We start from the raw sequence: 13,292 nt of genomic DNA on the forward strand, positions 1-13,292 counted from the left end.
AATTCATGCTAGCACAGAGAACACAGATGTTGAAATCATCAGGAAAGTTTCCCTGATTGAGGATGGATTTTCTACATTGCAATTCCCTTGCAGAGGCTGCCTTGAACTATGAACTGTGAGCAAGGCTTCTATCCTTTGATTTAGGGTTGCAGGGCATTTGAAGGTAGGTTGGGTTAATTTGTGCCCAATGGAATTAGTGAAAGAAAGAAGCTGGATTTGGTCCTGAGGATGTCCAAAAGATAAGGAGGAAAAAGGACGCATCCAGTGGTTAAATGCAGCACTGCAGGCTACTTCAGCTGACTGCAGTTCTGCAGTTCGCCTGTTCAAATCTCACCGGCTCAGGGTTGACTCAGCCTTCCATCCTTCCGAGGTGGGTAAAATGAGGACCCGGATTGTTGTTGGGGGCAATATGCTGACTCTGTAAACCGCTTAGAGAGGGCTGAAAGCCCTATGAAGCGGTATATAAGTCTAACTGCTATTGCTATTGCTATTTGTTAGATTTATTTCCTCCAGCACAGTGGGCAAATGTCAAGTGTGTTTGTCTCACAATAAATACATGGTGGCCATTTCTGTCCTTTGCAGACATCAACTTACATTTTTTATTTGAGCTTCAAATAGAGCTTCAGTTGCTGCAATCACATTACAGCGACAGAGGAGCAAAGTTTTGGCAGTAATTATTCTTGTGAACTTCCCTTCCTTAGACTTTGACTGGAACAGCCAAACCATAGATTAAGTGCTTGGCCAATCCCCTTTTTTTAGAGAAAAAGAAAGGGGGAGAGAAGGGGAAGGAGAAGGGGAGGGAGGGAGCGGGGGGGGGGAGAGAGACAGACAGACAGACTGTGTGGGAACCTCGCTACATCCTGCTTCTGCTAATTTTAGTAAACTAGAGATTTTATCATCAGCCCAAAGGTTATTCCAAACTTTTAAGTCACTGTTGCCCCCGGAGGTTTACAAAAATCCTAGGACTGATTATTCTGGCCCAGCATCACAGAAAAGGAATAGCAAATCCATACATCCTATTCTCTACTTTTCCTTATTTGTATCTAATAATTGTTATATGTTAAATGGTATAAGGTTTCGTGCAGAGGTGGGTTCCTACCAGTTCGCACCTATTCGGTAGAACCGGTTCATCAAATCTACCGAACCTGTTAGAAGAGGTTCCACCAGTGGACCCGGAAAGCAGGCCACACCTGCAGAAGAGCTTCCAAAATTTTGTGAAACCCACCACTGGTCCTTGGATAGGATTATTCTACACTATCATGCTCCTATTTATAAAACTCAGGGCCTCTGTGAAAGGTAAGGATGACTACTGCGTTTGTGGTGCAATCAGAACATTGCGTGTGTTGAAGTTGTTTAACGCAAACCAAAGATGCCTTTTAAAAAACCAGTTTACATCCTATTCTTATGCATGCCAGTGCTGGGTGTGAGGTTATTTAAGGTGGTTTCCGACAAGTGTCGTCGGCATCTTCATATCCGTCACATGGGCGGCAAGCCACTCCCATCCGGTCACATGGGTGGCAAGCCACTCCCACAAAGGAGGCCACACCCACAGAGTAGGTTCGAACAATTTTTGAAACCCACCACTGGCTGCTCCAATACTGGACGTCCATTTGTCTGAAATGTTAAAAGGTTTCCTGCTTGAGCAAGGGATTTCCCTAAAAGACCTCCAAGATCCCTTCCAACTCTGATATTCTGTTATGTAGACCAGAGTTTCTCAACCTCGGCAACTTGAAGATGTGTGAATTTCAACTCCTGTAATTCCCCAGCCAAGAATTTGAAGTCCATAAGTCTTCATGGTTGGCTGGTGAATTCTGGAGCTGAAGTCCACATACTTTCAAATTGGTTTCGTGCTTGAGGAAGGGCTTGGACTAGAAGACCCCCCAAGAAGACTTCCACTCTGTTATTCGGTTATAATTATAATAATTGTTATAATACGGACAGATGACATGATTCTCAGCATTCGATGAAGTAGCTGGTCTTCACATCCATTCATAGTCCACGGATGGCTTCTTGCATGTTCATGAGAACCCATCCTACGGAATCCTTCTTCAATTAAATGAAGACATAAATGCAAAATATGCAGTCTGAGCAGGAACAAGTCCCAGCAGGGGAAGATTAGGAATATGGGTGGGGGAGAGAAGACCAGTTTTCAAAAACTGCGAGGAAAAAAAAAGAGAATAATGAAACAGGTTCCCAGGAGTCACGCTCCTTTTCTTAAGATGTTTCTTATATAATCCCAGAATAAACTGATGATGGGAAGTCAGCCAGGGCTCCATATTGGATCTCCTACTTCCAGCTGCTCATTCTGCCCTCTGACGTCTCCAAGCTGCTCTCCGAAGCAAAGAGAGGGTGTTTTTTTCCCATTCTATCAAACATGGGAAAGTATTCCTCTTTTTCCAGCCTCTGCTCAACTTCCTCACGTCCTCTGGCAAGCCGTCGAGCTGAGAAACCCCGAATTATGTAAGGATGCTGGAAAGCAGAGCACCAGGGGGAAAAAAGGGGGAGGGGAAGGGAGGAGCAGGACAATACATGAAACAATCTGAGAAAATATTGTAACTGTGACCATTAATTATTATAGCATCAACTATTATTAATAATTACAATTACAATAACTTCTCATAATTCCGGGCAACAACATTCTTTTTTGTTTTAAATCTGTTTAATGAAATGCATACATATCAGTGGTGGGATACAAATAATTTAACAACCGGTTCTCTGCCCTAATGACCATCTGGGTAGGGTGGGGCTTGGTGGTCATGTGACTGGGTGGGTGTGGCCAACTCAATGTCACTCAGTCGATGGGCTCTTCGCCTTAGCTGTTACAATGGTAATAAGGGTTAACCGGAGAGGCAGTTTCTGTAAGCAGGTTAATAAAGATGAGGCTAGAAACAACACTAGAATGTTTCCTTCCTGCCTTCCTTACAGGATTAGCCCTGTAAATTGGAAAAAAATCAAATTAAAATTTCTTTCAACAACAGGTTCTCCGAACTGCTTAGAAAGTTACCAACCGGTTCTCCCAAATAGATGCGAACCGGCTGAATCCCACCACTGATACATACATACATACATACATGATAGATAGATAGATGATAGATAGATAGATGATAGATAGATAGATGATAGATAGATAGATAGATAGATAGATAGATAGATAGATAGATACATACATACATACATACATGATAGATAGATAGATAGATAGATAGATAGATAGATAGATAGATAGATAGATAGATAGATACATACATACATACATACATACATACATACATACATCATACATACATACATACCGGGCTGGGTTGCTGTCGGTTTAACACCGGTTTGCAACCTGTGCACGTCAGGAACATGCGCAGAACAATTTACAGTGAATTGCACATGCGCAGTCACTGAAATTCAAAATGACAGAAGCCCACCGACTGCGAGGGAACCAATTCGGGGGCATGGCAGGGCTGGGTGATTGCCACTTCTGCGACCCAGGCCTGACTTCCACTACTGGTTCGGCCGAACTGGGCCAAACTGGCAGCAACCCACCTCTGATATATACACACACATGCAAATACACACACATATATATTAGAAATCATCTCAAAGGACGAGAAAACTTTAGAAAAAGTTGAGAAAAAGTAGCAAAGGATCGTGTATGAATGCCCTCCCTCAAAAAACCGAAAGCATCACAGGATTCCCAGAGTTCAATTAAATCTCAAGGGTAATGTGACAGTACTGTTCCCACTGGATGCTTTTTTTCCCTTTTCTTTTAATAACAGTATTCATGGCAGATAATTCCCTTGAGAAACAACTGGAGAATTTCTCCTTCCCTTAAAGTAATTAAAGGCATTGCCATGCCATTTGGCAGAGCATTTCAAAATCCCATTTATCTCCTGCCCAAATTATTTATTCTTTTTAAAAACATCCCAAGACGATTAGAAAAAAATGAATGATGCTGGGCAAAAGTCTCTGACTGTTATATTCCTGTTCCTTATTAAAGTCAAAATGTTCTCCTGTGATTGCCAGAATCTGTAAGGTTAGAAACATGTTAAGTAACTACAGATGTCCTAGCCTTGAAACAGTTTTGTTTAGTGATTGTTCAAAGTTACAACGGCACTGGAAAAGGAACTTATGGCCGTTTTTCACACTTACGACCATTGCAGCAACTCTGTGGTCACATGATCAAATTCAGATGCTTGGCGACAGGCTCCTATTTATGATGGCTGCAGTGTCCCGGGTCATGTGATCCCCTTTTTGCGACCTTCTGACAACAAAGTCATGGGGAAAAGAATCACTTAACAACCGTGGATTTAGACCAGGAAGATCAAGGTACAAGTTTTCATTTGATAATGGAGTTCAAAAAATACTGAACCAGTTATTTTCACTCAACTCAACCTGTTCTAACCCCCCTTGTCCCACACCAACACACTCCGAGCCAAAGATAAGTTACGGCATTTAATTAACAGACAGGCAGGTCCTTGGCAGCAAACCAGCACAGACAAGATTGGCACAATCCAGCACAGATAAGGCTTGGCAGCAACCCGCCTGCCAAGCTCACAATAATGTCCTCCAACATTAGTTCCTGCATTGACTTCTGCAAAAGGGGCGTGTGCACAAGCAGTCCTTTTATGTCTGGAGAGGAGCCTAATGACCACCAGCTGAGTGCAATTACCTCCTGTAACTGCGTAATTGTTCCTTACACCTATTAGCTCTCTGTGCGGGCATCTAGGAACAACTCCCTTGGCTCCTCCCCACTGCTGATGTCCGGATCACACTCCCTTGGTTCCTCCCCACTGGTCCAAGGCTCAGGCGCCTCCTGGTGGCCAACCAGCCTTTCTGCGCCCTGCTTGGAGTTGGAACCCTGTCCAGGGTCTCCAAATCCCCCAAAGCCGACTCATAGGGGCCCCTCGCTGTCGGAGTCTGGTGGCAGCTCCAAGGGCTCCTGCTGGGCCACAACACCAACCATCTCACAAAACTATTACTAAGGGATAAAACTAAAGAATACTCCAGGTAGGCTATCTTGCACTTAAAGAGAAAAGGTGGGATATAAATTCAATGAATATATAAAATAACAAATAAATTAATATGATGGCTAACTGAATGCACTAGATTCACCTAGTATACTGAATCATTGGCTAAACACGTTGGCTGGCCTGGCATAATGCATTGAGCAATAACAAACCAATCTCAGCTTCTGAAGTGATAAATCTATGTACTTTCAGATAAAGAATGATAGGGTTTGCGGTCTCTTCTGTGTAATACAGCAACAATCAGACTCTCTGCTTTCTGGGTGGATATGTTTGGTTTTTGCAGAAGCCCCACTTATAACCTGCAGTTGTACAGTCCAAATATAGGTTTACTATCTCTGGGAGAACTCAGTTGAATTACAACTAATTTATTTTAATTTAAAAAAAAAAACATTGACTATAGTATTTTGAGAGGCAGAATTTCTTAGAACCTGCTGAAGAGGAAATGCAAACATTGTTACTAAAGGCCTTTTTCTCCATTGCCCAAAATATCAGTTATCAACAATAAGTGGTAAGGACACTAACATCACTACTTGTGGCCCATGGTGGGATTCAGCCAGTTCACACCTATCAGGAGAACCGGTTCTTAACTTTCTAAGAGGTTCAGAGAACCGGTTGTTGGAAGAAATATCATTTTGTTTTTTCCACTTTAACAGGGCTAATTCCTGTAAGGAAGGGAGGAAGGAAACATTCTGGTGTTGTTTTTAGCTTAATTTTTATTGCCCTGCTTACAGAAACTGCCTCTATGGTTAACCCTTATTACATTGTAACCGCTAAGGCGAAGCGCCCATCGACCTGAGTAATGTTGAGTGGCCACACCCACATGGTCAAATGACCACTAGGCCCCACCTACCCACCTGATCATTAGGACAGAGAACCGGTTGTTAAATTATTTGAATCTCACACTGTTGTAGCTTGCAGCAAAACTCTCTCTCTCTCTCTCTCTCTCCCTCTCTCCCTCCATCCCTTGTTAGTTTAAAAGATTGGAATAAAGGTGCTTGTTTTTACACGCAATGGAATCAGAAATACTTTATAATCATTCATATTCAGAGATCACCCGGGTACATATTCCATTCAATCCCAATCTTCATTTCATCTCATTTTGATCTTTGATTCAATTATGTTTCTCAAATGGCAAGCGTTTAAAATCTATTTCAGTAACATACTCATGCTTGTTCTTTCAGTACGACACATTCCTCAGAAAGACATAACAGGATATTGAAGCGGCGCACGGGTTGTATTCTACCATTTCTGATTTGATTCTCTAGCTATGGCCTGAATGGAAGATTTAATTAACAGATGTTTGCTATTCACTTTCTCTCCAGCCAAAGAGGAAGTGAGTCACTAGTGGGATTCCCTTGACTGTTAGCGTGGGCCTCATCAAGCACCTTCAGGAGAAACCTGTCAAGCCTACGTTGAAGTTCCTGTTTTGAAACAATGGTGGGAAGTCAGCGGGATCTACTTCCTTCTTCCCAATAAGTGGAGATATATATCTCTTTCTCCAGAATGCCCAAAACACTATTCTTGGATTTTCCATGATAATTTTTTTTAATTTTTTTTCAGGTTTTTTTTGCTTCTCTTTTGTGTTTAAAAGTTTTTATTTTCCATTTTTTCATTTTCATACACTCACATATATACTGTGCATAGCCGGCGCCATACAACATTAACAATAATCACAGCAATTCCTCTTGTCAACAATACCCCCAAAAAATAGAAACCCAATATACCTCTTCCACTCTCCATACACCCTCTTCTTCCACCCCCCTCCAACTTTCTATCTTCCCTCCATCATCCCCCTCTACCCTACTTCCCCTCCCCCTCTACCACTCCTCTCTCCCGATCCACTCCCTCCCTTCCTTCTCACCCTCCCTCCCCTCCTCTCTCCTGCCCTCTCTACCCATCTTTCTTCTACCTCCTCCCCTTGGTGTATTTCCACTATATGTCAATGTACTTAACTTATCCTATTTTACAGAGAAATTAAAGAAAAACAGTATACATGTGAAGTCACTTACATTGAAATCTAACCTAGTATATGTCCCTCCCTCCCCGCCACCCTCCCCCCAACCCCCCCTCCCTCCCCCAACTTCCCAGAGCCCGTACATGGTATAGATTTTTAACAAACACAGTCTAAAATATATTGAGAAATAAAATAAAAAAAAGTTAATAACATCTCTACATTGATCTTAGCTTCTTCTTGCTGAGCTAACTTAAACAATTTAAATCATTCCTGATCTTAAGCATAGGCTATCTGGAATTTCTTGGTCCGTATTTGTTTTGTATATAGTCAATCCATTTTTTTCCAGTCTTGTTTATATCTCTCATTTGAATGATCTTTAAGATATGCCGATTTTTTTAATGTTTGCAAATATATGCTTAAGAATTATCGTGATCTCTCATCGGAAAGGGCAAGGAATCATTTTGGACAATAGGCTTCAGTTTGTTGTAAGCTAACGCCATGGGTGCTGTTAGATACAGAAACATTGGTAATGGATTTCACCAAGGTCCTCTGTTCCAGCGGGAACAGAGATTCAACCTGATTGGTCGGAGGGTCTGACAGCTCCCTATAAAAGGGCTGCTGTCAGACTAAACCTTCGCTGGTTTGTACATAGTTGACTTGTGCTAATAAAGAGCTGTTGTTACTCTGAAGCCTGAGTGTGCCTTCGTTCACCAATCTAATAGGTGCACTGACTACCCCACGGAAGCAGAATGCCATTTCAACTGACTCGGTGTTTACCATGATGTCTAATACCTTCATAATTACATTTACCATGAACGCAGTAATAAAAATGGCCATAATTCTCTTTTTTGTAAATGGAAGGTTGTTGGTTTGAAATCTGTCAGAAACTTTTAAAAACATTGTCCCCCCACCAACCACCACTTCTCTTTGTATTTTTTAAAAAGTTTCCTAGCAGTGCACAATTCCATTTTCCCGGTCACTTGAAATACAAGGGTTTCAACCACAGTTCACAGATAATTTGGGCTATTAGGAAGTTGAGGGTGATGCTCTCATACCTAAATTGATGTGAAAATGATGAAATAGTACACCAGTGGGCCCTTATGTGTACATAAGGAGAAGTAGGAAGTTCAGGGAGTAAGCACTAAATGTGGATATGTCCATGCTCCCATTATTAGCAATGTGAACCGAATTGCTCTACATGGGGATGCCCCTGAAAAGTGTTCGGAGACTACAGTTGGTCCAGAATGTAGCCGCGCGAGCGATATCGGGTGTACCTAGGTTACACCTATCCTCCCGAGCTGCACTGGCTTCCTATTGGTCTCCGAACACGCTTCAAGGTGCTATTTATTACTTTTAAAGCCCTACATGGCTTAGGACCTGGATATCTGAGAGATCGCCTCCTGCCACATACCTCCCACGACCAATTAGATCTCACAGGTTGGGCCTTCTCCGGGTGCCATCGACCGGACAATGCCGGCTGGTGGCCCCCCGGGGAGAGCCTTCTCTGTAGCTGCTCGGCCCCATGGAACGATCTACCCGTAGAGATCCGGACCCTTACCACTCTCTCGGCCTTCCGAAAAGCCACTAAAACCTGGCTGTTCTGGCAGGCCTGGGGCTGTTGAACAAGGTCCAGCCCACTTAAATGGAATGTATGGTGTGCTGTTTTTTAAATTTATATCTCACGTCATTTTCTAATTCTTATTTTTATCTTGCTGTAAGCCGCCCAGAGTCCTACGGGAATGGGTGGCATACAAATTTATTAAATTGCTAATTGCTAATTTCTATTGTTTTACTTGCAATCAATTCATGCAAGGATGCCACAATGGAAAATAGCAACGACCTTTAATTCTGAACCATGTTAAAATATTTCTTTTGTCAGATGGAGTGGCTGCATTCGTGCCTTTCTGAAGACAGAATTCAGTGAAGAAACCTGGAGTTCTGGCTGGCATGCGAGGAATTCAAGAAGATACGGTCCACTACCAAACTAGCTACCAAGGCCCACCGGATTTTTGAAGAATTTATCGATGTGCAGGCACCACGAGAGGTTAGCAGATGGAAGGCATGGGCAGGATATGGGCTCACCGACAGAAGGGCGAACGACAAAACCGCGCCTGACTAAACCGCGGTGATAAAACTGCGTGTTCTAAAGCACTCCGACGAATGAGCACTGAATCGCGCCGACAAACAGCGCGGAGACAGAAGCGGACTGTAAACTAAACCTAACCCTAAACCTAAACCTAACTTCTAACCCTAAATGTAACGCTAAACGTAACGCTAAACCTAACGCTGCAACCTGCAACGTGCTCTACATGGGGCTGCCCTTGAAGAGCACCGGAGACTTCAGCTAGTACAGAACGCGGCCGCGCGAGTGATTGTGGCGCACCTCGGTTCGCCCACATAACACCTATCCTCCGCGAGCTGCGCTGGCTGCTGTGGATCTCCGGGTGCAATTCAAGGTCTTACTTACCACCCATAAAGCGCTCCATGGTAGTGGATCTGACTATTTGAGAGACCGCCTTCTGCCAATAACCTCCCTGCGTCCCATCAGATCGCATAGAGCGGGCCTCCTCCGTATTCCATCCGCCAGTCAGTGCCGACTGGCCACTACCCGGAGGAGAGCCTTCTCAGTTGCTGCTCCGACGCTATGGAACAATCTCCCCGTGGAGATTCGTACCCTGACCACAGTCCAGGCCTTCCGTACAGCCCTCAAGATCTGGCTAGCCCATCAGGCCTGGGATAAACTCTTCCGCCCCTCCCGAATGCTGAGAGAATGTTGTGTTTTAGTATTTTTTCAGTTATTGCACATTTCTTTTTATGTTTTGTCTTCACTCCCCTTCCTTTATTATTGTAAGCCGCCCTGAGTCCCCTCAGGGAAAGGGCGGCCTATAAATGCTATTAAAATCCTAAATCTAAATCTAAAACGCTAACCTAACCCTAAACCTAACCCTAACCTACCCTAAACTAACCCTTAACCTAACCCTAAACCTAACCTTAACCTAACCTAACCCTAACCCTAACCCTAACCCTAACCCTAACCCTACCCTAACCTAAACCTAACCCTAAACCTAACCCTAACCCTAAACCTAAACCTACCCTAAACCTAACCCTAAACTTAACCCTTAACCTAACCCTAACCTAACCCTTAACCTAACCCTAAACCTAACCCTTAACCTAACCCTAACCCTAACCCTAACCCTAACCCTAACCCCTAACCCTAACCCTAACCCTAAACCTAACCCTAAACTAAACCTAAACCTAACCCTAAACTAACCCTAACCTAACACTTAACCCCTTAACCTAACCCTAAACCTAACCCTTAACCTAACCCCTAAACCTAACCCTTAACTAACCCTAACCCTAACCCTAACCCTAACCCTAACCCTAACCCTAACCCTAACCCTAACCTACCCTAACCCTAACCCTAACCCTAACCCTAACCCTAACCCTAACCCTAACCCTAACCCTAACCCTAAACCTAAACCTAAACCATACCCTAAACCTAACCCTTACCTTAAGTTAAATTGGCTTTCTGTCAACGCGCTATTGTAAAGCGCCCTTCTGTCTCCGCACTGTTGTCTCCGCGCTGTTGTCACCGCGTTGATGACGTTGTGGTTTTAGAGATGCGGTTTAGTCGGGCGCAGTTTTGACGTTCGCCCTTTTGTCGGGTCACGCAGGATATGGCTGGGAACCGAGAGTGTCCTCTTGGGTTCATCAAACTTAGTACTTCAGCATTACCTTTAGAGCTGGGGATTCTTAGAGATCTGTGGTATTACTATGGCAACTGAAGAAACCATAATCACTCTGTGATGTCTCGGTCATCTTTGAATAAACTGCATCACACCTAAAGTGCCTTTAAAATGTTATTATTATTCTGATATTTGAAGAAAAAATCCTGGATATATGCTTGCCTTCTCCGCATATCCCTTTATCACCCAGCCCTGTGAAGTGTGTTAGATTTTGAGATCATCACTGGCTCATAGTCAACTACGTTTCATGGTGAAAGGGAAGGGTAGGAAATCATTGTGATTATAATACTTCCGTATACAGAGGTAGTTTACAAAACCGTAAGTTGGTATACAAGTGGTCCAATATTCTATACCGTGATGGCATGCTGCCCAAGTTGTAACGTCCCGTGGGTGCGTACCATGAGGCCAATGTGGAGAAAAGACAGGACACAATCTTCTCGGGATGGAGCGACCCGATTGGGGGTCTGAGAGCCGAGGTGGCGCAGTGGTTAAATGCAGGCACTGCAGGCTACTGCTAGATCAGCAGTTCAGCGGTTCAAATCTCACCGGCTCAGGGTTGACTCAGCCTTCCATCCTTCCGAGGTGGGTAAAAATGAGGACCGGATTGTTGGGGGCAATATGCTGACTCTCTGTAAACCGCTTAGAGAGGGCTGAAGCCCTATGAGCGGTATATACAGTCTACTGCTATTGCTATTGCTATTGCTATTTTATTGAGATAGGACAAAGGCAGGAGGAGCAATAGCCTGTGGTTAAAAACAGCCTGTAAAAGTACAATTCTAATCTACTGCTCAGGGAAGTTCTGTCTGTATATGGTCAAATCCTGGGCGTCATTGGTAGGGCACATCTCAGGATGTTATGTTATGAACTATCAGGATGTTATGGAGTTTCAGGAGTTGTTTTCTCCGTGTGGTTCAGCGTGGCTCTGCAACTATATTACAACACAAAGTGGCATGCAGAGCCATATCGCCTGCCACGCACAGCATTGGCCATTCCTCTTCCGGGTTTCTGGTGCACATGCGCATGTACTGATCAGCTGGCATTTGTGCGTACGGCAGTGCCAGAAACCGGAAGAAGCTGGTATTCTGTTTTCTGGCATCCACTAGCCAGCTGAGTGCTACATGTGCATGTGTGACAGTAACCAAAAGACTTGCTGCTGTCATGCATGTGCTAGAAACCGGAAGTACATTTTCAGCGTGTGTATGCCCCGTGGGCAGCTCCTCTTCCTGGTCACGGCCCAGACGAGCGTGCCTGCGCCCGAAGTGCCCCCTTTCGGCGCCTGATGCCGAAAAGTTTCCCCATCACTGTTCTATAATGTCCTCAATATGTCAGCAAGCCTGATATTAGACTCATTTTTCAGATGAAAAACGAAATATTTGTGTTTTACTATGTAACAAAACTATGTACATTCAAATGAAAGGAATAGGAAAATAATTATTTTATAGGCATTATTTTCATGTTTTTTTTTCTCTCCTTAGGTAAACATTGACTTCCCGACCAGGGAAGCCACAAGGAGGAATCTAGAAGAACCGTCACCATCATGTTTTGACCAAGCCCAAGGGAAAATCCACAGCCTTATGGAAAAAGACTCCTACCCCAGGTTCCTGAGGTCCAAAATGTATACAGACCTGTTGTCTCAAACCCAGAGGAGGCTCAGCTAAGGCAGGGTTCGGGAGGAGGAGGTCCTCCGTAGACACCACAAGCTTCTTGCACTAGCCACATCCATCTCTATGTGTGATGTTAAATTCATTTTCTTACAACAGCAATAGAAGGAGAGGAGAAATAGAAGAAGCCTGGCGAAATTGAGTTGTGTACATGGATAAAAACATTTCACAGTATGAATCAGTGCTGTCTTTGGATCCTCATCGTTCCTCATCCTCATCATTCCTCATGTATGCATGTCCATATTTTAACTAGAAGACCATGCATAGGTATAGCAGTAAACATCCTTAGTCCAACCCTGATAGAAGCTTCTAGCATATTCCAATATATTTGGGCAAATCGATGAATCGTAGCAAAGTAGGGTTAAGAACAATGATCATATTGGACTATTTTTCTGAAATGTTCCTGGGACGAAAGCGCGTAACAGAATTATAATTGTATTTAACATCTCCAACCTGTTTGTTTTGAGGTTGCAACTTCTGGTATTTCCACATCTGGTGGGGACTGAACTAGGGAAAGCGATTTCGAATGAAGATAAATGATATCGTCAATTGTTTTGTCCAGATAATTCAGGTTCGCGTAATTTCAGTTTGTAAGGCTAGAGATAGAAAAACCCACAGCCCTCCAGATGTCTGCGCATCCTTTACGATTGTAACTGCTGGAAGCAGCATCTGGTGGGTCATATGGGATCATATCCCCATCCCACTTAATCCTCTGTATAAAACAGAAATGCTGAACTAATGACAACTGGATGCGAAATTCAATGTCTTCCCATCAATGTTTTGAAGATTGCGCTTTTTTAAAGAAAATAATTTGTACAAATGGACAGTAGGGAAAAAACAGGGTGTATGTAATTTAAAGTAACCCCTTCACATTGCCTGATAGTAAGACTGGTACTGGCAAGGATTTCTGAAT

At 43.5% G+C, this 13,292-nt stretch overlaps 1 protein-coding gene across 1 annotated transcript in view; it reads left to right on the forward strand.

The window, feature by feature from the left end:
* The window catches only part of RGS8 (regulator of G protein signaling 8), a 28,403-nt gene extending 16,027 nt beyond the window's left edge, over positions 1-12,376 (forward strand). Inside the window, 4 exon segments of the mRNA XM_032226795.1 lie at positions 8,852-8,866; positions 8,869-8,895; positions 8,898-9,016; positions 12,194-12,376. Coding sequence (XP_032082686.1) covers positions 8,852-8,866; positions 8,869-8,895; positions 8,898-9,016; positions 12,194-12,376 — 344 coding nt within the window.
* The last annotated feature ends 916 nt before the right edge of the window (positions 12,377-13,292 follow it).

The sequence above is a fragment of the Thamnophis elegans genome, chromosome 11 (assembly GCF_009769535.1).
Source record: "Thamnophis elegans isolate rThaEle1 chromosome 11, rThaEle1.pri, whole genome shotgun sequence".
In the NCBI taxonomy this organism is placed as follows: domain Eukaryota; kingdom Metazoa; phylum Chordata; class Lepidosauria; order Squamata; family Colubridae; genus Thamnophis; species Thamnophis elegans.